Below are 26,046 nucleotides of genomic sequence, written 5' to 3'. Positions count from 1 at the left end.
TGCTGACAAACAGTGACAAATCCCACTGACACTGCAGTGACCCCCAGTTAGTCAAGATTTAATTAAGGAGTATAATTAAGTCAGTGGAACAGAACACTAATGAGTGGTGTTTTTTTATATGGGTAATTACACATAAGAATACAAAGTAAGCTAGACCCCTACATATATCATTAAAATGAACAGTATAGAAGGACAACCAGGGCTTAAATATTTTTGGTTTTTTCTCCACAATAATGCAGGTTGTAACACCCCATCTTGCCAAGCGTATGTAACAGACTAACAAATGCCCCTGGCCCAGCCAAACATGTGTCTAAGCATGTTTGTAACATGACCTTGGTGGCACAATGCACATCACCACGGCTACACGTGCGTGGGTCTGCCAGGCTCTGTGTGTCACTGTGCTTGCCTGTGTTTGTTCTGGGCAGGGGTCACTTGGGCTCCTTTTCTAACAAATGACATTCTGTTGCTATTCTCTTACAAGTAACACAGCCTCTGGATTTCATTTATCACGAGTGTTGATTACGAGAAAGACATAGGTTACAAATTGTTCCTATGATTATCTGCATGTTTGGCACAATATACCTTTACAATCGAATGACAGAGATTTCTTGCAGCACATCCAGATCCAGTTCTCTGGAATTTATTCTGGGAATCTTCAGGCAGTTGAATGAAATAGCTGAAATATCTCTGACTACGTGGTATTTGCTGATATTTGCTTATTTTTCAAACATAAAAGTATTGTAAGGTAGATTTACTAGACCAACATTTTAAATTAGGGTGGAAAACATCATCATGAATAATGATGACAATGGCAGGGGAAAAACAACTTTCCTATGGTCTTGAAGATTTAAAAGAATGCCTGTGTAGTTTGGGGCCAACCCTCTGCTGGGATTACTCTATCTGCTCCCAGCTGGTAGCCTGCAGTTCATGACAGCCTTTTATCCGTTATCAAAGCAACAAGTGGAAAAGCAGATCCTCCTGCCTGCTAACACTCTGTTCTGTTCTCTCTGTAGAATTTCTGCTTCTAAATCTTTCCTTTTAACAACTCCTCAGATTTCCTTCCTATGGCTGCAGGAGACACTAAATATCTCTCAAGTTTCTAGCTCGCTTGTCTAACTTAAACTCTGCAGAACACTAAAGGAAGAAAGAGTAATTGCACTGCACAATAAGTTTTCTACAGGAACTGACTGAAATGCAGAATGAGCCTGATCTTCTCACACTGGAGAGTTTAGTAACTGAGTTCAGTGAAAACAAAAGAAGAACCTAATTACACAAACAACATGGTACCAATACAATGTTTTTGCAATTTAAGTACAAGTTTTACTGTTGCAAAAACAAAGCAATCAAACTTCATTGCAACTTATGTCATATATCCTGCATTTACTTTCCTTTTTTAGTAGCATAGGAAAAATAAAAAAGGTAGAACTAGGAGATATTTAAGTATATTTAATGCAAATTCTTACAAGCAAAATTTGTCCACTGAAACTAAACAGTTATTTGTTATTAAAACAAATATAAATGAATATATTTTATATAGTAAAAACATATATTCCACTTTCCTTAAAATCATGCTGCCACGGAGTAATAGACCTTAGATACACAATCCTGTAACAGTAACTACAATCAGGTAAAAATTAAGAGAATTTAACAAGCTGTTATGTAGGCTATGTTAAGCAAAAATATATGTTAAGATTTTGGGGATTTTTGTTAAACACTTTGGTTTTTAAACAGATTTGCCCACAATTTTTGACAGTCATGCAATGACAGAAGATGCCATGGGAGTGTCATTGTGGCAGTGATTTTGGGACTTGCTCCCTCTCTGGACCCAGGCCTTTGCCACCAGGCTCCTCTGTGCAAGCCAAGGTGCCCCTCTGAGCTGGCCACAAGAGATGGGGCAGGGCCAGGTCCTGCCAGCACCGTGCCCTGCCCACAGCACAGTCCTGTCACGCTGAGCAGAACCAGCTCTGGGGCCTCTGGTGCTTCACTGAAACGTGGGCAGTAGCATCTCATTTTCATGAGGTGCCTGAGGTAAATATTCTGGAGAAGGACACAAAAATTTCAAGATATGAAGTTTCTATCTTAGTTTTATTCCCATAAGCTGAAGCACAAGCAAAAACCCTAGCAGAACTTTAATACAACAAACCAAGGGAGGTCATGAAAATTATGCAAATTATTTCCCCATTTTCATTTTTCTGCAGGCATGTGCCAGTATAAAATACGGGGTCAGCAGGAGTGACTTCTGCATGGGCTGCAGACACACGAGTGCATAATGGGTCCCTGACGTCTTCTTCTGCCCCATGTCTGTCCCCGCGAGGCTGCCCCTGCCCGGCCGCGTATGAATGAACAGAAGTGCCTTTCATCCCCCACTTGCCTGGCGCTTCAAAAGGAATTACGAAAATAGCAGCAACAAAAATCCAGCTGCCTGCCAAAAGGCCCGCACACGTCCCATTCTCACAGGCATGCAAAAGGTTGGAGAGCTCAGCAGAATTTTTATGTACGGGAGCAGGCCCAAGGAAAACTCACACGCCATAACCAATTGTGGACAGAGGATCATCTATCAGCAGACAAATGCAGGAACTCCAGAATGTCTCTCCTCAAATGAAATAATATATCTTTGAAAGCCAATGCCCGTTTTAGGCCTGAGGCCCATATATCAAGCCTGAGAGGCTTGTGGATACGCTCCAGGGCCATTAACCTTCCACCTGTTTCCCCTTGTCCTTCAGGATGAGACCCTGCCCTTGATTTTACTCCCTTCCCCTGTTCATCTTCCGACAGAGTGTAAATGTAAAGCAGAGGGCCTGCGAAATAATTCAAAGGCAATGGACCAGGGACATGGTTACAAATCTCTGCCACTGGCACTGTGACTTATGCAGGCAGTTTGTCACACATGAGCCAGGTGACCTCTGTGACATAACAGAGAAAAATATCGCCCGAGATCAAAAGATGAGATTCAGAGCACTCTAAGTAACTCTGGTGTACACAGCCACACTATGCGGTGGCCAAGGGTTTCCTCTCCTCCCAGTGCTGCTCGCTCCTCTCACTAGCAGGCGAGACACACTGCTGCTAATTTCAGTAATCTCTTTTTCTCTCATCTCTTTGGAAATCTTTCCTGTAACCTGAACATCAACATTTGTCTCCTTCAAAAGCCACTCTTTTTCAAAAAAATATAATTAAATTGACAAGGAGAGACAGCAAGGTGTCATTCAGACGATAAAACATAATAAAAAAATGAATCATGATTGAAAAGGGTGGATTAGTCACCTTTGTAAACAGGTCTATTTTAATCAAGTAAGTTTTGAAATTTTAAGTAGTATGAGCTCTAGTATATGTCTAGTATATGTCTCTAGTATTGCAATAAAAAGTATTCAAAGTTCAAACTTTTATTGGATTCAACTCTCATGATGGTAAAAATGAGAGTAGAGTTAGTATTAAAAATGATGTAATAGACCCAGATAGCACACTTCTGTACCTATTAATATTTTACAAAGAGATATACTACAGAATCAGAATAACAGTCACTTGAAATAAATCCAATCAGATTCATTTTTTAAAAAAAGTTTGAATTCATTTTTCAAGCTGTGTGCTACATAGGAAGTTTCCCAGCTGTTTTGTACATTCAGGACTCTCTGCTGGGTGCAGACAAAAGAGCAAGGCCTAATGCAGTGTTTCTCTTTCACTCCCCGTAACCTAGTGGTATGTCTGGTATGGACATTTAATTTTGTCTATTTCATAAATTAAAGAAAACCCACAACTGTCACAGTATCCCTGGCATGATGATGAAATGAGAAATACAAGTCTAGCTAAATTAGCCTAAATCCCATTCTAATCCTAAATCACTTTGGCACTTGCCAACATCTACTTGATGAAAAACTCAGTTTAACCCATGAATATATATAAAAATATACAGACACACACACAGAGAAATTCAGCACATTGATTACAAGTGTGCTAAATGTTACATTATCAGCTATTTCATCCTGCTTCATCTCATGCCGACTTGAAAAATTTTGCTATGTTCAAGCTCTTTCTCAGAATCACCTCGTGTTCCACTATGGAAATATATCTAAATTCACTACATCTAAAAGCATAAAAAAAATCTGGACAATGGATAGGTTTTGAGACTAAATCGTGCAGCAGTTGCAAAGAAATGCACAGCTGAGAATCCTTTCATGTTTCCCGTTGACTAAAACCTGATGTACAACATAAACCACTCTGTTGCAGAATGCTGCAACAGTAAACACAGTAAATGCATAATTAGTATTATAAAAAGATTACTGTGAAGTATTACCACATGCATTTGTAAAAATAAGAGAGCTGTTTGATTTGATAGTGCTAAAATCTTTTGCTCTTGTTCAGGCCATATGATTAAACACACATTTTCTTCTTTTTAATATCTCTAAAGAAAGTCTGTCAGAGACACAACAGTCAGCGATTACAGATCACTTTTGTCACCAGTTTCACTGAACTCCAAGTCAAATTCCAGATGTCTTCATTTTTGAAAATATCTAGTGTTACTTTTCCTGTAAAATATAGGTCTTATAACCAAATTTTCTGGCAGTCAGATCTTTAGCTCTTTTACACTCCTACTGAATATATTAATTTTTATTTAGTTTTGGTTTCACTTAGGCTTTCTGCATTTTTTTAATATATTTGATGTCTCGCTGAAAAAATTAATATTTAATTTCAAAAGCACCTAACCCAATCCATTTCCTTTTACAGTAAGTATGATCTAGTGCATCTGCTTTTGTAATATTCATGAAATCTGGAAATCAAGGCTAGGCATCATATGCTACCATCATATGCTAATAGAGGGTTTTGCTCATTTGAGTGTTTGATCTGTTTTGAATGCCCAAATGGCCTATTAGAATTTACAAGACATAAACTACTGTAAATGTTATTATATGTATAAAAATACTATTGTATGGTTATAATACATTTTAATTTTTATAGATACACACTCAGATTCGCATGAAATAATTTGTCTCATTTACCTCCTGCCATGTGCTTTTTGTGTAAATAGCTACTGAGCTATTTTATAAAACTGAAGGTTAAATTATGCTCATTCTAAAGAAGAGAATTTGACTCTTGGTTATAATATAACAGAATATCTTGTCTTGAGGAAAAAAGTCTTAAAATAATTGGCTTACATCGTACATGCATGCTACAAGCCCAGTTAATTGTATTTTTGAGTGGATATGCCTCTCTGATTCAGGCATTTGAAACAAAATAAAGCAAGGCATATTTAACATTAACAGTAGTATAACAAATAATAATAATTTGGGGCATGAATCATTCCTTACATTCCTTTCCAACTACAGACAATTTCTGTTGGGAAAAGTGCCATATAGTATCGACAGTGACAACAAATTGTATTGTCCGCTGAACATCTGTTTCCGACTCCCACACTGATACTGCAGGTTGGCTACTTCTGATTTAGTCTTCACAGGCTGCCCAGCCACAGAGGAACTGGAAATTACTGGTACATTCAACTTTTATTATTGGAACACAGGAAAACTTTATCATCATGCTGGGAAGGTCTGTGTCTTTTGAAATATTGGAAGGAGGATTATGTGAGCACAGAAAGCCACATGCGACAGTTCTTAGGAAGAAGGAGAAAAGTGGCTCCTGTTCATTGTGTCTGTCCATACACATGGGTATGAATGTCTGAGATTAAAATCTCAAAATGGAACAGCATTTCTGTTTTCAAGATGTGATGCTTGAAGGCGAGGGTTTGGTGGGGGGTGTTTATTCTTAATAAAACCAGCAACATTGCAAAAAAGGACTGGATTCTCCCAGTCTTCTCCCAGGTAGCATAGTGTCCCTATACAAAATACCTCTGGAGTTCAAAGCAGTTTCTGAGGTTTAGTTTGAATTGCAATCTCTAACCCCAGAGAACTGAGCTGTTCCAACTCATATTTACTGCACCAATTTACTATGATAGCAATTGAAACAGTAAGGCTGTGTTAACTAGCTGAAATTACACCTGTTAAAAAAATCAAAGCCAATACTAAGAATTTTTTTCAAAACTAAGAGGAGTTTGTTAGAATGATCAAAGTCATTTTTCTCATAGTTACACCACCATTGTTAGAAAAAGGTTAAATTCCACTTTGGCTGGGAAAAACAAAGGAAGATACATTCTTGATAGGCACCATGTACCAGTTTGATAGAGCTCCAACTCCTGATCTGTAAACTCTTTTACAGAGAAAGGAGAGCAAGAAACTCCACTGAACTCCTGTTAACACTAATTAGAGTTGCCAGCATGCAGCAGAATCAAAGGCAAAACATGTGGAGCTCCCACTGAAGTCAAGAGGACAAGGGTATGACTTAAAGGAGAGGCATGCAAATTAAAAATAAATGTGGTTCAACTTTACCAAATGAGCTACTCATGTAAATACACACTTTGAGGTCCAACCCTTCCTACTGGGAACACTCTCCCTGCAAGTTCATTCCTAGTCAGGAGACAGCACTGTCCTTGACCACACTTGCCAAATGAGAGCCTATCTTGTAAATGATGGGTCCAAGCCATGGACCACATAAAACAATTGCCATGTGTTTCTTTCTACTTAAAGTTATTACTATTGTTGCTGTTGTTAATATTCTTGTTTATTCACTGTACTATAAGCAAGAACCATTATTTTCCAAGCCCTGCCATCAGAAAGGCAGTGCTACTTCTTACAGCAATTTTGGATTTCCCAAAGACTTGAAATTCTAGGTAAAATCTTAGCAATATGACAGATATTCCAAATTGTGTTAGGACAACCCACGTCTTGGCCTCAGATGCAGAAAATTGCCTGTTCTTGTTTTTCATGAGTATGATAGGTACTAACCCAAACAATACTCAGTAGAATTTGTTTGTGAGCAGCTGTTTTTCTGTGTCCTGCTCTTCTCTCCATGTGTCGATTAAAGATACCTCAGTGACTGTGGGGTTGTCAAAAAAGAAACTGAAACTATTTTATGCTATAGTGACCTGGGTACAAGCTACACATTAGTTTTGGCTTCCACTTGCACATCAGACTATTAGCACCACCTAATTTAGTCTCATGTCTCCTAGCAGGCAGTCTAATACATCCCTGCCATCTCCCACAGTTCTAAGGACAGGGTTCTTATTGCCCTAAAACCACTGCACAGACAGGAGCAGAAACAGAAACTTTGGGCAATTGTCATCTATTATTCTTTCTACATGTTTTAGCTGTTACGTGAAGGAAAGGTAATACTTAGGATTAAATACCTTTGGGGTTTTATTGTGATTTTTACTGAGCTCTAGAAATATCAATATGATGACTGCTGACCTTTATGATCCACATGCCATGAAACTTTTTCTCAAATATTTCCACCTTTTCCAAAAAGGGTGCACAAAGATTTTGAGGGCTTGTCACTGAAACCACTGACTGATTGAAGCAAAATGTCATTGGAGCCCAAAGCCACAAATAATTGCAGTTACTGCTGCCTATGTAGTGGCCATGGCACTAGCACAATTCCCAAGAAGGAGAAAGAAAAAGAAGATAAAGTAGATAACAAGGAATTTAGAAGTAACATGTGGCAAATGAAACTTAAATGCTTGACACAGGCAGCTTTACAGAAGAAAACAGAAAACTGGCAAATACTATGAATGAAAATGGAAATAGAGTATTCAAGATCTTAACTTGCACTTCTTACTTGGACAAAATTCTCATTGGTTACATTAAAGCTTTTTCTGATATGCAGTACAAGACTGGGTCCATAAGCACAGCCTGACTTACACTGAAAAATTCTATATACAAGGCTGATTTGTTCAGCTCTCTATTTAGAAGAGCAGGCAGTTACAGGCACATATTTATTTTATTGCACAGCAAATTCTGGCCACAGCATGCGGATGAGGAAGGTTCCCATCACTGTCAGCCCTTTCTGCCCATACCTTGAAGAGGGATGAAGCAGATGAGCACATGACCAGACAGCTCTGTCTCTGCCTCCCCTGAAGTGCTGGATCATCCCTCAGACTAATCAGTTGCCTAAGAGATGCAGAAAGCTGCTTCTTGAGTGGTGAGGGATTATGACTCAGCACCACCAGTGTGGTCACTAGTCAGGACAAACTGGGAGACTGCAGTGAGCATTCCTCAATAAATACCAAAAGGTCTCCAGATGAAACAAAGAGACGGTATTAACTGTAACACCAGAATAAAGATACAATTCTTCCTCACATTCAGTGTCACTTAGTCAGGATGATGTTTCCTGTACTCAGCGAACACGCCAGTAAAAGAATTTCCTTGGCATAGGGACAACATGGAAATGTCCTTTTAAAATCAGTTAATACCAATAGAACTCATGAGCTAGCTGGAACCATTTCCTATGCTATGGAAAGAACACTCAAATAAGGTTAACCGAGACATTTCACCCTCCCAGCCTCCCCCTTGCCCATCTATTTCTGGATGTCTTCTTTTGTTCACCCTTTGCTAATTATAGTGGCCTTGCTTAGGTGATATTTATAGTCTTAAAAGAGTTGCCTGACTTTTAGAACACTTTATTCATGTATATTTCCTGTGTTTATTGTTGCCTTAACTAATTTTTTAAAATTAATTTTACTTGATCCAAGATTTTATTTAGCAACAAAAATCAAAGTAACTTTTCTTTCAACAAATGCAAGAGCTGTATTTAGATGTGAAAAGCATTTTTCTATTTCTGAATTTCCGAACACAGATTTTAGTTTCTTTCCCTCTCCAAGTGATGAGTATGACAGAAAACTCCAGAATCAGATAAAATGAAATTTCTTTTTTCACTGCAGTATGGTTACTTAGTATTTTATTTTACTAATTTATCCTTTTTTGTCTGTAATGGTTGCTCTAATGAGTGGGGTGTTTCCAAGACACAGTGTTAAATATTTTTTCCCGGACTACCCTAATGTTTTCCTAACTACCTATAACTGGAATTCCACAGGTTACAGAAGTGGAAAAAAGACACTGAGAACATCTACATGAAATTACATCTTCGTTCTCCCACCTCCACCATATTTCATCACTTTTGCAGTTTTTCTTCATTCCTTCTTAAATCTGCCCTTTTGTTTCTTCTGCGGTTGCACTGAAAATGTGCGTGTAGTGATGCCAGTAGCAACAACTTTCAGTCCCTATTTCAAAATAGCAAATAAAGAACATTTTAGGGAAAAAATTTAATGCGTGCCTTTGAACTTTCTTGACAGCAGTTGGATTTGGGGAAATGTCAGAGCAAAACTAACCGCTGGTCCACCTTTCAGCAGAAAGGCTTTCGCCGTCCCTGGATGCGGCCGCGCAGCCAGGCGCGGACAGCCGAGGAGAGGGCGGCACCTCTGCGGAGAGCGCCTGGCAGCCGCGGCTCCCGGCGGGCGCCCGCGTCCCTGTCCCCGCGTCACACAGGAGCCCCTGGCTGGGCTGCCGAAGGGCACGCAGCCCGCCGCAGCCGCTCGAGGGGGGACGCGGAGAAGTGAGCGGCCCCTTCCCTGGGAGGGCCGCGGGAGCCCCTCAACCCCTCGAGGCAGGAGCCCGGGGATGGGCACGGACGCCGCCACACGCCCGGCCCGGCCCGGCCCGGTCCTGCCCGCGCTGCAGCGGCGCTGGAGCGTAGAGCTGTGGGCGGCACCGCGGGCTGCCAGCGCCGACCCTCCACTCGGTCCGGAGGCAGCCTCAGAGGAGCAGAGCCGTGGCTCGAGTTAGCCGCTTTTTCCAGCTTTTCTCCCGTGTTATTTGCTGATGCCTGCGCTGGGCACAGCCCCTCGCTTCACCTGCCAGCCCCAACTCCCCTCATGGCCCCACCTGGGCCCCACCCACGGCGCCATTCAAGCTCCGGCCAAGGCCCTGGGCTCCCTCACTGCCGGTACGTGTCCTTGTCTCGTCCCTTCCAACTCTGCCACGTCCCTGGGGCTCCCAAGGCTCTCTGTGAGGGAGGTGAGGTGGATAGTCCTGTGGGGGGATGGCGGCCTCTGCCCCGCAGTGAGGCTGAGGTGATGCTGCTGCCGTGCCCAGCGGTTTCTGTGGGACGTGGAGAGCAAATGTTTCAAACCCATTTTGTAATGGGCTAAGACGGTGTGTTGTGATTTACCCGACATTAGCTCTGAATAAAACTGTGCTGGAATGGAAAATACGCAAGTCCTTTAGTATGTTCTGTGCTTACACAGCTGAATAAGGTGTCCGACCTGTTCTGAGTGATCCTACAGTTTGCAGCACAGTTTGAAAGCTCTCAGCTTTAGGCCTTCTCTCCAATAATGAGTCTGATGACTGAGTGCTGTGGAAAACATATTTGTGGTGCTACTAGAGACAGCACCAATAACATTCATGGTGAGGAACTACACAGTTTCTCACTCTCCTAGGTGTGTTGTGTTCAGATGTTGTAGTTCTACAAGGCTTTCATATGGCTGTATAAAAGAACATCCATTTATATGATGCAGCTTCAGCAGGACTTAATAGGAAGTCTGTAAGTGACTTCAGTATGGCTGGGATTTCATCCTTACTGCAGGTGATCCTAAAGGCTACAGGTTGACAGAAGAATATCCTTAAATCTGACCAACGTTGATAAATTTATAGAGGCAAATTTCCACTGTAACTGGGAGCCATCCCATAGATCAGAAATATGATACAGATATTGTATACAAGTGCTGGTTCTGAATGATACAGACACCATACAAAAACTCTGGATTGGAACGAAACAAGTTCTCTTCCTGCTCTAAGATCTACAGCTGGTTATACAAAATATCATAATTTGCAGATGAAAAACCAGCTCTTTTTGGGATTTGTTTTTGGGCAAAAACTTGCAAAAACTGGAGATCTTTGCAAGTAAAGCTCTGTCATTCTGACAATAAAAATGTAACCTTACTAAGTGAAATCAGGCAATATATCTGATTTTTCCAAGAGATTGGAATTGTTTAATTTTCAATGTGTAAAGCTCTCCATCATTTGGCAAAATGATCAGGCCTTCACAGCAGAAAGCAACAGCTAAAAATTGTGTGAAAATACAACAGACTGTCAACATGGCTAAGCATTCCATGTTCAGTTTCTTAGTACAGGAGTTATTGTTGGAGTTGCCTTTAACATCCCTTTGGACTACTCAGCATACAAGATCTAAAGAGCACTGGTTTTTCATCTCGCCCTACAGCAGTGATATACATTTGCTAACACACCCAAGTAATCTTTCTATGTCACTGCTGGCAATTGTCAAACTTAAATTGGAAGCTTACATTTTGAAGGAAAACAATTAAACTGTAATATTAAACTTCTGTTTTGTGTAACCAATACCTCAAACTCAGATTAACTCAGTGTCTGCTTCAGGACTTGTAGCAGGAGTGGCTGTAGCTGTGTAACTCATTGTGTCCATAAATCAGGCTATTACTTCTCTACTTAGGGGCTGGCAGGTTTTTGGATTGTTACTTGCTCAAATTTTCTCTGTAAGTAACAAAACTTTGTTACTGTACCACGGCTGTTCATGGTAACTTTGCTGGTAAAGTGCTGGGGACAGGTGCACTCAGGTGCAGAAGTGGCAGTGCTTCCAAAAACACCTACATGCAACGTGGTTCTTAGTCGCAGCATGATGCTTAACTGGGTGTTAGATAGAAAATTACTGAATCCAGAGAGACTAAACTCACTCTCCTGCTATCAGGGGTGATAACATCCTACACCAGAGTGAAACTAAAGTACCAGCTCTGACATGGAAAGGCATAAGAGTATGCCATCTTTCTCTTTATGCCTAAAAAATGTGCCAGCACTGAACAAACTGTTTAGAAAGGCTGCAAAATCACATGCCCTCATGCTGAAATACAGTGTTTAATTTGCCTTTGTCTGGAGAAGAGCCAGATCATCATGAAGTTTATTCTAACAATGTGTTCCTCTACATTTTTAAGTGTTTGAGGAATATTTTTCTTAGATCCAGATACGCTGAAGCCAGACCAAAAATCAGCAGTTACACATGACACCATATTAACTAATCTGATTACTGTATCAAGTGTATTCCTGCACCTCAGTTTCTGGCAGCTTCCGTGACTGAAAGAACACTGCAGAAATTTGATTTCATCCGCTATGTGAGTTGCATTTCCTGTCCTGATAAACACACACTACAAAGTCCAAAAGCACTTCAAGTTATCAAATTGCACTTGATTACTTAAGTCTTAATAATATATCAAACTTTCATCATCCTGAATTTTTTAAAGGTATTTCAGTGCTGATCTTTTTCTCAAAAAACAAAACCCCAGCAGAACCCAAAACTATTTTTGGCTATTTTGTGCAAATTCCATTTAATTATTTGATTTCTGTTGTATAATTCCTTACTTTCTATGCATTCCTTGATTCTCAACTACATATGGACTGAAATTTGAAATTAAAGCTGGTATATAAGTATTACATTATTACATCTATCTAAATTGATTTCACAGAAGAAATTAGGAGCCTCTAGGAGTTCTGTTAATCCTATTCAGATTGTTTGCATTTACAGAAATAAATTGAAACTCTGATAATATAATTTCACTTCTGAAATATGTAACACAAAGCTAGGCCTTTGTTAGTTTATGAGCTGCCAAAATATCTGTGATGCCATGCACAGTGCAAGGTCCTTTGGAGATATGTGCTTAAACCACTGTTTCTTTGAGGGCTACAGCTAATGTAACCATGAGCAAATTTACACTTACAGCAAGAAATCTGGCTTGGGTCTGATACAGTCTGACATCAATGAATGGTCTAAATTTGCAAACTCAGTGAATAATTGTAGGATGAGCTTTTTTACCATGAAGTGCACTGGTTCTTCCTGCAATCATTCACCACAAGGTTTGTGCTCACATGGTACTTTGACCTATGACATCCTCACTAAAATAGCCAAATAAGGAAAGGTAGGGTTTTTTTTGTGAGTCACCATTCTTTTAGTGCCTTTTGTATCTATTAACATATAGTTGATTTTTTGTGATCTTCAGCCAGAAGAAAGTATCCTGAGGACTGTTTTACAATGCAGGTCCTGTGTTTCTCCTGCTCTAGGCAGAGACTGCTTTCTTTTATGGGTTCAGTAATAGTTAGCTCTGGAAGCAGTCTTTGAATTTTCCCTGATGTGGGCTGATGAGGAAAGACCAGTGCAGAGAAGCTGTCTGCATCATTACTTGGGGCCAGGCAGCCTTTGGACTCTGGAAACTCTTGCAATATTTTCTTTTTAGCTTGGTACAAAGACCTTTCACCTTACTAAGACAACTGGCGACAAATCTAGCATCCCCAGGGCATTCCTGAGTTTTCTTAGCTGAGGATAAGATGGATATATCTTACTTTTATATTTACTGAGCTTTCAACAACTCCAGAATAGCAAACAAAGGCCTTCTTTACTATTACTATTGCTATTGCTATTGCTATTGCTATTATCCTGAGTTTCTTGGGTTGTAACCTCTGTATTGTTTCATCAGTGTATAAAGAACCAAACAGAAATACATCTCATTATGAATAAAAAAGTAATTTGTAACATCAACCTCACCAGAATTTATGGCTTAATTATTCCTTACAAAGTATTCTGACTTCACCAGACATGTAGGGATATTTGAGATTTTATCAGGTGTTAAATTCAAATTTACTGGGTTGCAATTGGCTGCTTTGGATTTTACTCTGACAACATTATTATTAATCCTGACTAGTTGGCTTCTTTAATTTTTCCATTAGTTTCTGATATCCTACATGAAGATGAGAGGATCTGCTCCTCAGCAAGTGTGAAAATTACCCTTAAATTACATACTGAAGTCCATACATAGGTGATATTCAAAGGCAGTGTATGCTGTGGGTAGTTCTACGCAGTCCATATTTTTCCCTTTTACATTCTCAAATTGTGACATATTCCAAAAGAGGCAACAAAAATTTGTAGATCAACAAGTGAGAAGATTGTGATAAGCTTGAACTGGTAAAAGCTTCAGAAAATAAAGTTTTAAAACAGATTTTTTCATTTGAGATTTCTTTAAAAAAAACCCAAATCTGCAGTCAGAAGGAAAGAAATAAGGTAAACTTTAAAGCTGTAGCTCAGTGGTGGGATTTTGTTATTATCTCTAGGGTAAATGTGGCCTAAACCACTGCTGGACTTGGACAGCATTTTTATTATATCCTCCCCCTGAATTCTGCTAACTACAAATCTGTACATTTAGCAGAAAGGAAAATGATTGCTCCTTTATATTAATTGAAGAGATGAGGGTGTAAGGCAAAATTTACAATGAAAAGATACAGTAAATAATTGTAGACATGCTCCTAGTAACTAACAGCCAGTTGTGCGAGGCACCGCTCATCATGACAAAGCCAAGATGAATTGCATACAAACCACATTTACAATTTTGTGCTCTTTAATTATTTGAGTAATTTAAATTTTTAGTTGTAGAAATCTGGTAATGCACCTATCTTATCTGAAAGACATATCAATATTCCGTTGTTTAGACAGGTAGGAATAAAACTAACATATCTTTTTGAGCAAATACATACTTCTCAGCTGTGAATAGATAGGGAACACTTAGCTGTTCTGAAAATCTAATTGCATCTTTATCACAGTTACCTCCCCTTCCTTCTGCATTTAAAATATTTCATATTCTTAGGTGGCTTTTTTTGTACCCTCTCTCACAGGTATTCATGTCCTGTGGAGCAATCTGAAGTAGCTGCTTTTGCTACCTCAATCCGAAGAACCTGAAATCGTGGATGGATAGAAGAGAACTGCGTTCAGGAAAGGTCTGGAAATCTTTTGCTTAATAATGTTCTTGTCCTTTCAACTCTAAAGAGAGATTTTGTTACCCAGTGCTGTTAAAAAAGTAGGGTCTGATCTAAACATGTTTTTGAAACTGAAAAGCTTAAAGTTCTTAGCATTGTGTATAGTCTGGTCCCTAAATTTTGGATGTAGATGGATTTCTTAATGAGTTGTTATTGTTCTGGAATGCTGTGAAATTTTGTTGATCTTGTCCAGCTAAAAAAATATACTCTGAATATGCCAGAAGGTGTGAAACTGTCTGACCTCGAAGCTTCCAAGATACAAAGGGTACAAACTCTAAGGTGAAAGCAATGCCTTCTACAAATGTGTGAAAATCAGTTCATAAGCCGAAGGCTCTATGTAACAAATTTTTAGAATATGTGTATTTCCAGAAGCCTGTGTGTACATGGTAATGTATAATAATACATCCAGAACCAGGAGAAGTTGGTCAGCATTTTCACAAACAAATTTCTGCATATTTTGTGTCCATTCTAGTAAACACAGGTTGGTTGAAGAACATAATCCAGGCTGAGGTTGGAGGTGAAGGCCATCTTTAAAACTGTTCCCAGTATAGCATGTTGAGTGCTTATAAAATTTGTGACTTTAATTATAAATGGAATTTTAGGGCAGATTGTAACTTAAAAGTTTGTACACTGAAAGGTATATGCAAGACAGTCATTTTTAACTCTAGAATACTTTACTCTTGACTAAAGTACTCCCCAGTGTGTGGATAGAAAGATCTGGTCTCAGATATTTGCCACATAATCTGCTGGAAATATAACATGTTCTCAATTTAAATTTTTAAACTATTTCAAATGAGTAGCATGGCTTATAGCTGACTACAAAATTGTATACAACTAAGATAGCAAACATGTGACAGTCTTTTATTCTCTTTAATGCAATTTGATTTTCCTCTCTAAGTAAACTTCCTCTCTTCTTTCTCTTTGAATAGACTGAGCTTTCAATGATTCCTGCAATCATTCTCACAAAAAATGGAAAGAAGCTGGAGTTGCATATGCAGCATATACAGCTTGCTTTTCTTGTAATCTGGCTGTATCTCATGTGTCCAGGTCCTTATGGTCATGACAGACATACTGTTGTGGCAAGCACTCTGAGTGCAGCTTTTCAATGGATCTCCCTTTTGTGCTCTTAACTCATGTAGATTCAATTCTCAGTGAAATCCTACAGTAATTGTTATATTTGGAAGCTGAGTTATTTTCTAGTCAGAAATCACAGGCAGTCACAAAACTTTACAGATTTCAGTAGCAAATACTCATGGCAAAAACATCTCTCTGTAGCAGACAAACACAGTAACTAGCAATGTAACAGAGAAAATCAGGTGTGAGTTGAGTTCACCATCTTGAGGGTTTTTTGAGACTAAAGATTATTCTTTCCAGAGCTGATTTTTGTATCAAGACAGTGGTTAAATACTGTAGTTCATATCTATTGTCTCATCTCAAATTTCTGGCTTAAAATTTCAGACTTGAAATTTCAGACATGCTCATAACAGACCACAAAGCTGCTTTAACAACAAGTCTGAAAAATGTAAATGGGCGAATTTCTGTCCACCAGAAAGCTGTGCATGAGGATTTCCTGGGTGCTCCAGCAAAAATAAGAGCATAGAGGTCATTGTAGCAGCCTAGACTCAGGGAATCCCTCATGTATCAGTGGTGATGAGAACCAAAAGGAGTCCTTGAGGTATCTACTTCCTCATTGCTTTCTGTTCCATGTATATCCTGCTTAGGTTTCAGCCTTCACAATTAATTAGACACACGGGAATGCATAAAATAATATCCCGCTGAGAAACTGAATATTCCAAATATGGACTTACACAAAGTATGAATGGAGGTGGACAGAAATGGCATTCTCCCAAATGTTAAATAAGGTAATGAAATAATTACATAAATGAATATGGAAGGGTGTAACAGGTGTGCTTACAACCCTGAGTACAAGTCAGACAGTGAGTGATGCTGACAGGGAAGGAGTAGGATTATGTGAGGCCCTATGGCTGTTAACAATGGTTGTTATAAATAGTGAAGTACAGAAAAGCTGAACCGAATATTCAATCTCTTTGCTACAGCTAATTACAGGCTCAGGTGGATGTCAGCGGCCAGTTTCCCCTTTTAATAGTCTGCCTACTTTAAGCCAAATAAATAAAGAATGAGATGCTTGCGGGGGAGAAAACAAAACTCATGCTTTCCTGCTTGAAGTACAAGATTGTAAGAAATATTTTTTTTTTCTTGACTGAATGATAATATAAAGCAAAATTTTTACCTACCTTAAGTTCTCTAAAGAAGATGCTACTCCTTGCCCACTCAACAATGGAGAAGAGGGTTTGGTCAGCCATTTTACACATAAGCCCGAATGTATTGAGCTTATCATGTTTGCTTCTGTTGGCTTGCTCTTGCTGCAGATATGCCATGATTTTAGCTTGGACTTGTGGCTCATCAGGCTCACATTTCAGGAGTTCCAATATCAGATGTGGGATACTTGCTGGTGAGCTTGTTTGATAACTATCCATGTATGAGTAGCCCATTATTGACTCTGGTGAGCTAGTGTAAGGGTCAGGGTACTCGGACTTGATAGCACGGCTTGGAAAATGGCCATAGGTTTGGTAGCCTTGCAAACTGCCATGGGGCGGCATTGTCATGCTGATCGGAGAGGTCACAAAGGGACTCCTGTCATAGTCTGTAGGAGGCAAGGCAGTATGGTTCAGAGGTAGGCCTTTAGAAGCTGAATGGATGTTCTGGATTGCAGAGGATATCGTCAGGTCGGTTGGCATAGCTTGGATCACCTGAGTCATGGCTTCCAGTTTCAGTCCATTTGCTCGGATAAGAGCTTTCTTCTGCTGCTTCAGTGCCCTGTCTCTCTTGTACATTGGTCCAAACTTGTTTCGACCGCCACGCATTCGGTCAGCTCGCACAGCTGTCAGGGGAAAGGAGGAAGTAAATCATTACTAACACTTGGAATCGACATTCGTAATCAAACATATATTAGGAAGGAGCAGAAATGTAAAAATTTAACTCTTCTTTTTTTTTTTTTAACAAATTCAGAGTTACACTTTTATTCCTAAGGAAAAGCATTTATTTTGACTTAACAAATGTCACTTTTTTCTAGTGATTTAAATGTCACATGCATATATTACTAACAAAGAAGGACTTCTCTGTACATTGATTAGGACACAGGGACAAACACAATGGATGGCTACAGGAATTTCACACCTGCTATGGGATCATGTGGAAATCTCAATGTACATTTGGGTTTTTATCAAGCTACTATGTCATTAAGAAACAAGGGCTGAAGTCCAGAATTTGTCTGAGACGTATCCAGCAGACCACATGTCTCATTATAATCATTCCATTACTGCCTTCCACCGCAGCAAAACATCTGAAATGTAAATTGTGAAATGTTCAGTAGTCACAAAGAGGAATACATTTCTCTTGGCAAAAAGGAAGCATTTCCTTTTGATGATTCTGTCCAGGTTGGTGTAAAACTTTGAGATTTCTAGTTAGTTGAGCTCTATGGTAATGTTTAGCTGCAGTTGGAATGTGCAGAGAGAAAACTGTCAGCTTGCTGCCTTCTACATGGAAGATAGAAGTGAAACAGGAACTATTGACACTGTTCTGGCTTATAATATCTCTAGAATTAGAAATAATTAAAACAAATCCTACTCAACAGCTGCATTGGGAGTCATACTGGTGGTCTCTGTCACCACAGTGTCTGTCACCATGGCATATATGTGATGGACTAGTGAGGAGCTTTCACCAAGCCCACCTTGCCCAACGGCAATTAGATTGAAAGAGGAACCTTTGACAGCCTGGTGACATGTTGAGACTGCTGAGATTGCTGGAGGTTAAGTTCTTGAGCTTTTTATCTTAGGGATTAGTAGGACATTAAAAATTTATTATGAATGCTAGATACGCATAATACTGTACCTTATCACGTAAGGACTTTAACATTTAATGGTTTTTTTGGTCCATGGTAATTTATGAACTCGACTTTTAAGGCTATATATATCACTATCAGGGAAATACACATAAAAATGTCACAAGTATTTACAATTAAGAGAACACATGTTCTTCCAATTTTCTAAACGGGAAAACAAGTTGTATGGATGTGTAGATAAGAAAGCTAAAGTACATTTTTCTGCAGTACCTTTAAAACTACAGGTGTTTTACTTGAATTTGCAGGGAAAATGACCTGCCAATATTACTGCTGAATGTTGACTTTTAACAAAATGCATTAAATTAATTTTATCACTAGTAAATGCAATTAATTTAAAATCTGTATACACAGTATCCTCACAGGTACTCTGCAATTAAAAACTGTGAGCCAAATTGAATTAGCAAGTACTTTTGTATACATCCCACTTAAATTTAAGGTGAACTTTGTATAATGACAGAAGACAAAGTTTAGTCTTATATCATTGTCAGCAAGTGAAAGGAGTTAAAAGTAGGAGTAGACAAATGTATTTTATCCTTCTTCTTAATGCCAACAATGACAAAAGGATTCCACATGTCCTGTAATTGTACTGTTTGAATTTGGAAGCACATGCAATGATTCAGGATGTTTAGTGCAATGTGTCAGTGCTAGCTCAGTCTTGTGGGCAAATACAACACTATTGAATCAATCAAACTGCAGGAGGCTGATTTTTCTGTTTATCTTCAGTTATATCAACAGCTTCCCTTTGCCAGAGCCTGGTGACTGCTACTTGTCCTTTCTGGTTCCATTCATGGCTTACAGTTTTCCTCCTTGGCCTGATTTTTTTCTAGTTAAGCGTCTAGGGTGACTGTCATTTAATACAGTTGTAACAGTAATGAATTTAAGAGCTTGTCCTTGGTCAAGGAAAAATGTCATCTGCTGTGAAATCTGAATTTTAATATTTTATATATCAAAGTTAGAATGAACCATGCATGATTCACAAATTCAAGTTGATGATATTTTTGAATTCAGTTTTCTCAAAGGGTATTGTACACTTTTCATCTCTGTAGATGAGAGAGTGAAATGAAGTCAAAAAGTGTGCTTCAAAACGCCTTATCCTCTTTCAATCGCAATGGCCTCGCAGGTGTAGCATCACAAAAATATAGGACACAACTTTAGAGATTATTTGGTTCCTTAATCTCAAAGGTGAGTCAGTATGAGAAAAACCCTTATTTTATCTGTTTCTTTGTGTTCTGCCTTGTTGTCAGAAGAATATATGTAAAAAAACCAAAACAACCCTAGACGAAAAACAAATAAAATCAGATCACTCTCCATAGCAAATGAATAATTTTTTTTCTAATCTGGACAGTGGTTTTATGTTTAATCTAAATTAAGTCTTTTTTTGAAAGCTGCAAAACTATTCAATCTATATCCATGAATTCACAAACTTTAAAAGCCTGAAATATCAAACTATATACTTATATGACAAAATGGATTATGGTTTTGACTGGTTCCTAAATGATAGTAATCTACCATTTACGTATTAGATTTTTTTTAATAAAGCAACAATTTCACTGGCCATACAAAGTAACCTTTTATTAACATTTCAAAACCATTATTGTATAACTTTTTAATATAAAATACAATGCATTAACATCTTATCCTATAATTTTATAGTATAGTTGAAGATATCAACAAGACTATAGCTCTTACCTTCCAATTTCATTCCAACACTTAGACATTTTTGAAATCGACAGTAAGGACATCGTTTTCGCTGTGTTTTGTCAATCTGGCAATTCTGATTTTCTATACATGTGTACCTTTTGTTATTCTGGACTGTTCGCTTAAAGAATCCCTGCATGATAGACACAAAAATTAGCCTGTTTTGCTTGAACATGCGTTTCATTCAGCATTTTATGGAAGTCATTCTAAGATAATTTTCAGATGCCATCCAAGCACTTACAAAGTTACATAGTTTATTTTAAATTAGCCAGCTGAACCCAGGAGATAGCCACCAGATTCCAGAGGAGGTTTTCTTGTGTTAGTGCTATGTTTTGTAGACTTAAAGCTTGGTGAGACTTTAAGGAGGCTTTATCCTTCTGTGCTTCTAACACCAGTGGCAGAAACAGTGACACTGACCACTTCATTTTGAATTCTTAAATCATGGCAGAATTATTAAAGTCTTCCTTTTCAAGCAGTTTTACATGAAATAAGTACTTGCAAAGATAAGAGTAGTACAGAGTACCTCTGGCTATATTACATCCCAGTGGGGTATGCTGGAGGCATAGTAAGTGCTTGTCGTTCACTTCTCATTGATTATTTTTTTAGTGAAAATATAGTGGGCTTAGTTAATTTTTCCATGCAACTAAGTGTTTTAAATTTCATTGTTCTGGCAAAGGAGCTTCATTTGCAGTGCACTGCTTAAATAACTGTAAAAACCCTTAAAAAATTTTTACATTAAAAATTCACAATTATTTAAACCTTATAGCACAATAGACCAACATTCATCTTTCTATATGTTAATTGGTTACTTGACTTTGTGTGTCAAAGTGACAGTTACAGTTTGCATGAAAAAAGTGCATGGTCATTATAATTGCAGAGATCTACATTGCAATATTGAAGAATGAAAATAAAAATCTTAAGAAAGTTGCATTAGATTTTGCAAAGCTGGTCTGCATTAAGGATAATCTTCCTACTTTATCCTCCAGAAAAAGAAATATAAATCAATTAAAACCAGTATTTAGCACAGTTAGCAATGACAGTTGTTCTAGAGCTACATCATGACAGCAAAATACTAAAAAACAGTGACAAAACTACAATGCAAACCAGTCCAAGTTGTTTGCATTTGTGCAGATGTCTCTCTCAAAGAGACTTCTACATCCTACACCTTTTTAGTGGTTAATTATTGTACGTGAATATATTAAGAAACATATCAATAATAACTCAAAATATTATACATCTGGTTTATTTATTATCCTTTTTTGTCTGCTTGTATTTGAAACATTTTTGCTGTACTTGTGTTTTTATGGACTGATTAGTACAGAACCTTGCAGCTTTCACAGGTGAGAAGTCCATAATGGTACCCAGACACTTTGTCTCCACAGACTGGACACAGCTCTTCAAGGTCTTCATCATAAGAGTAATTCACCATTTTAAACTGAGACACTGGGGGAAAGGAGAAATAGTATATTCAATTAGAATTTACATTACTAACTCAAATATTCTGCAACTTTCTCATCTAGAGAGAAAGCTTACTTAAACAAGCACACCACTGAAAACAGGGAAGAAAAAGTTTTATTTAAAAAACCAAATTGCATGGAGACAGGCAACTTCCCATCATCAGCAAATCTGCGTGGTACTTAGTGTAATAAAATGCATCATCTTATAAATTTTATGTTCTAAATATTTATATTTATAGAGTGCCTTTAGCCTAGTCCTTATTTAGTGGAATCACAAACTAAAAGAATTCATTTAAATCTGAAAAAGACCAGGGGCAAGCTTTAGAAAAGCAGAACGAAAATATTGTCTCGTGTATATTGACAGTAATTATTTTCCGTTAAAGTTTTCTTTCAACATCAGCCCGCAAATTTTTAGCTAGACTAAAGCTGTACCTCACAGACCTAGCACTTTTGCACCGTGTGAAATCCAAGTTAGCTACTCGCAAAACCGGGTTAAAACGACGTCCTCCGCGCCTCCCAAGCCCGTCGTCTCGGGATGGCCGCCATCCCTGCGGGCCAGGACAAGCGCTCCATGCCGGCACCCCTGGCTGTCGCAGCCCGCAGGTCCGCGGCCACTGGGGAGAGGCTTTTTAGCTGTTCACGTGTCGGCAGAGAGACACGAGCCGGGACCGCCGTGCTCGGGGGATGCGCTCAGGATCTGCTCGGCCGGCGGACCCGGCGTCCCCCACTACCGGGGGCTGGCGTGAAACCTGCACGCCGGCGCCGCCTGAAGTTTCTGCCGCTCGGGGAAAAAGAGGGGAGAAGTCGGCGGTTAGGAGGGAACTAGGGGCTAAAACATGCGGAATGAATGCCCGGAGCGTGCCCACTCGAGCCGGGCTACCCTCACAAGGAGCCCAGTCAGCCGCTCCGGTCACTCCTATGAAGAAACCCTGCTGCTCAGTGCAGGGCCGGTTTCCTTCCCCTTCCCTGCCGCTAAACCTCCGACCTGTTCAGCAAGCACCGTGGCAGCGAAGGACTCCTGAACACGGCGAGAGGCGCTGGGCATCGCCGCTGGACTGCCTAGGATATTCGCCTCTTTGTCTTTAACTCTGCGGCTGCCACAGTTCGGGGGCAGCGTGGCGGTCAGACTCCGCCCGAAGCCCCCGGCCCGGGCGCCCGGCTTGCCAAGGCAGGGGGCTGCATCCCGGCGCTCGAGGGAGCTCCCGGGAAGTGCGGGAGCATTATCCCGCCGTCACACTGCCGGCAAAACGTTTCCTGAGCCACCTCGGCACGGCCGGGGATCGCCGCCTGTCAGCGGCGTGGGGCGGACACGGGGCGGCCGCAGGCAGAGAAGGAGGAGGGCCCGGCCCTCCCTCTGCTCCCGCGGTCGCGGCTCCAGGGTCTGGCGCTGGGACGAAGTTGCCCTCCCCGTAGGAAAAAGTGGGAAAGCAGGGGTTTTCCGAGCGCCGCGCCCTTGCACGGAGCCTCCTCCACTGGAGAGAAAAGAGGCGGTCGGGTCGCCCCCAGCACCTCAGAAGCCCCCGGCCCACCCTGCTCCTACTTCCCAGAAGGCTCCCAAGAGGAGAGGGGACAGTTTCTAAAGAGCAGCCGGGACGGGAGTTTCTGCTCCGGCAGAGTCGCGCGGGACGGGACGGCCATACCGGGCTGCCGGCTCCAAGGCAGGGAGCCGACCCTCGGCGGGGTCTGCGCCGCCTCTCTCCGCCCCCGAGTACGGCACCGGGAACAGCCCGGACCCGCTACCCGGCATAGACATATCCAGCGCCAACCCAGCTGGGGCATCCCTCTGCCTTCCTGGGTACCCCGCAAATCCGCCACGGAGCTCTCTCCTGCAAAGTTTCGCGACACCGCCGCTGCCACCTGCACGGTACCTGCGGGCGCCGCACCCGCGGGACAGAGCCCTCGGGTCCCGTTTCGGGACGGTGTGTGACACACGGGGTGCTCGCCAGAAATTCCACGTGTACCTCCACCTGCCATAAACTTCGAGGCAGTTTTGCGCGGAATGGGGGATTAGACCGAGATCCCCTGGATCTGCAGCGGGGCTGGGCAGCGTCCGACGGGACGGCTGCACCCCAGGGTAGGCTCGCGCCGGCCGGATGCTTGGCGGCTGCTCGGCCCCGTTTGCACCTTCTGAGCAGGGCCTTGTCGTCGCCTCGGCCCTGGCGCCCCGGCCCCCGGTACCCGCTCGAGCCACCCTGAAAGCTGGCCCGCGAAGGCAGGGGCTCGGCGGGGCGCGGAGCGGGCGGTGACGGGGCAGCTCGCAAGCAACTGCCGCAAACTTTTTTGGCAGGACGAAGGGGCGCTTTGCCGAGGGAAACCCGAACGTACGCGGAGGGGGAGCGCCCTGCGTCTCCCCCCTTACCTTGCATGTTTTCCGGCATCTGCCCCTGTTCCCCATTCGACCGGGCGAGTCCCAGGGCCTCCGTTTCCACTTTGGGTAGCATGACAAGGCGGCTGCGGGCCGGGCTGGGGGCTCCGTGTCCGTCCGCGACACCAGCACCTGGACACGGCAGCACAGATTTAGCTGGAGCAAGGGGCGCTCGGCGGCTGCTGCCTCTTCCCCCTCTTCCTGTTATTCCCTCCCTCTGCTCCACGCCAGCCCTTGCCCAGTTGCAGCGGGAGCACCGAGCAACCCCGGCCGCCGGGAGGAGCCGCCGGGTGCCTGCGGCTAAGGGAGCCGCGGAGTGGTAGTCGAGCTGCAGGCGGCGGGGGGCGGAGGAGAGAGAAGGAGGAGGAGGAAGAAGACCGGGGGTGCTGGGGAGGAAGGAGGAACCCCGGGAGCCCGCAGCAGCTCCGCCCGGGGCTCAGCACGGCGGCAGCCCGGAGCACCGATCCATGCGGAGCGGCACAGTGCACAGGAGCACTCTGCCGCCGCTGGTGCTGCTGGACAGGGTTCCCACCCCCGTCCCCCTCCTCCCTTCCTCCCTCCTCCTCCCCCTACTCCTCCTCCTCCCCCTGTTCCCCCCGGTACAAGTGCGGTGGTGCCGAGTCGGGACCTCTAGCCCCGGGCCCGCGGGGAGGCGCTCCGGGAGCCCGGGGGCTGCAGGGAGCGTGGTCTCCGGCGGAGGGGGGCCCCGACACCGCCGCTGCAGCCAATAAGGCAGAGGCGGGATGAGCAACACCCCCAGCGCGCACACACGCACAGAGCACACACAGTGGCTCAGTGCAGTCACCCCTACCCGGTTCTTAAACGGGGCTGCGGTGTGAGGGTCTGGGCTGTTGCCTCCCCTCCCAGCCCCAGAGGAGCCCGACGGGCCACCAGCCTCGCCGAGCCGAGCTACGCCTGCACCGCCTTCAGCGGCCGTGCCTCTTTCTCTTGGGGCCGGTGGGGCAATGCCTCCGCCCGGCCAGCGCCAGCTGCGGAGACCCCGGCCCTCGTCTTCCCTTTGGGCGGGCGGGGGTGGACAGCGGAAAGCGCTGCCCTTGCGGACACGTTGCCGCCGCGCAGCCCTGGAGTCTGAAACAAGCAAGCGGGAACCGCGTAGGAGCTCGCTGTACCTATTCAGGCTTTTTGGGTCTCCCTTCCCTAAGCGTCTTGCGAAATCGGTCAGTGCCAGTCGCATCCTTTGCACGGAAGCCAAAGCCCAGGCAGACCCCATCGCTAGAGCCCCCCTTCCCCAGCTCACAGTGCAGCAAGCGGCACTATTTTCCAAGTTGTCCTAAAGAACTCGTTTCTCGCAAGTGTGTGCCTCAGCGGCTAGAGCGGAGTGGTCCCGCGGCACGGAGTTGCGGGGGCTCCGGGAGAAACTGGGTGCCGACTGCCCGGCGAGCCGGGCCGGAGGTCTGCGTGCCCTCGTTGGCCTTTCCGCCCCTCTCTCCGGGGGGGGCCGGCGGGTTCCGCGCCGTTCCTACTGCGCCGCAATAGATTTGGTGGTGTGGGATGAGAGATATTTGCACCTTGGAAAGCACCCGAGCCCCTCGTCCGAGCTCTCGGTTGCCCGTTCTTCTCTGACTCTTTAATCTGTATAAACTGTTGGAGGAGCTGAAAATGTTTGGCGGTGAAAACTGCTTCCGATGGAAAGTGAGGCGCGGAAGTATGGAGTATGAGATTTCCCATCGGCTGCGAGAGCGATAGTGAAAACTGGCGGTTGTTGTAACTTACTCAGTAGTGCTGATGATCGCAGGGTGAACCCGCGCTGGGACAAGCGCTCCACATGCAGAGAGCGGAGTCGGCTATGCTCTTAACTTTTTGCATCCAGTAACTGGGACACCTTTGCTACCTCAGCTCAGATTCCTAGTCAACCCATCACCGGCACCACCGGAGTAGGAGTCT

The 26,046-nt window shown here is 42.5% G+C and overlaps 1 protein-coding gene and 2 long non-coding RNA genes across 6 annotated transcripts in view; 2 read left to right on the top strand and 1 right to left on the bottom strand.

Annotated features, from left to right (window-relative positions):
* NR5A2 (nuclear receptor subfamily 5 group A member 2) overlaps positions 1-26,046 on the bottom strand; it is an 88,188-nt gene that overhangs the window by 53,902 nt on the left and 8,240 nt on the right. The window contains exons 1-5 of one of the 4 annotated variants that reach the window (XM_068199617.1): positions 24,770-24,788; positions 24,136-24,273; positions 21,644-21,762; positions 20,311-20,452; positions 16,955-17,601 (exon numbers count right to left, since the gene is read on the bottom strand). In XM_068199617.1, the coding sequence (XP_068055718.1) occupies positions 16,955-17,601; positions 20,311-20,452; positions 21,644-21,762; positions 24,136-24,217 (990 nt within the window). In that variant the 5' untranslated portion in view covers positions 24,218-24,273; positions 24,770-24,788. Of the gene's footprint in view, positions 1-16,954; positions 17,602-20,310; positions 20,453-21,643; positions 21,763-24,135; positions 24,577-24,769; positions 24,789-26,046 lie in introns of those variants that run through there. The other 3 variants (XM_068199616.1, XM_068199619.1, XM_068199618.1) reach the window with 3 other exon arrangements.
* On the top strand, positions 1,223-3,191 carry LOC137479263 (uncharacterized). Its single transcript, XR_011002110.1, has 2 exons — positions 1,223-1,311; positions 2,199-3,191. It is a non-coding gene; the product is annotated as an uncharacterized lncRNA (long non-coding RNA).
* LOC137479261 (uncharacterized) lies at positions 5,313-6,375 on the top strand. The gene is made up of 2 exons (XR_011002107.1): positions 5,313-5,479; positions 6,202-6,375. It is a non-coding gene; the product is annotated as an uncharacterized lncRNA (long non-coding RNA).

The sequence above is a fragment of the Anomalospiza imberbis genome, chromosome 9, assembly GCF_031753505.1.
Source record: "Anomalospiza imberbis isolate Cuckoo-Finch-1a 21T00152 chromosome 9, ASM3175350v1, whole genome shotgun sequence".
NCBI classification, from domain to species: domain Eukaryota; kingdom Metazoa; phylum Chordata; class Aves; order Passeriformes; family Viduidae; genus Anomalospiza; species Anomalospiza imberbis.
The sequence above is the reverse complement of the archived record's forward strand: the minus strand, read 5'-3'. Positions and strand labels throughout refer to the sequence as shown.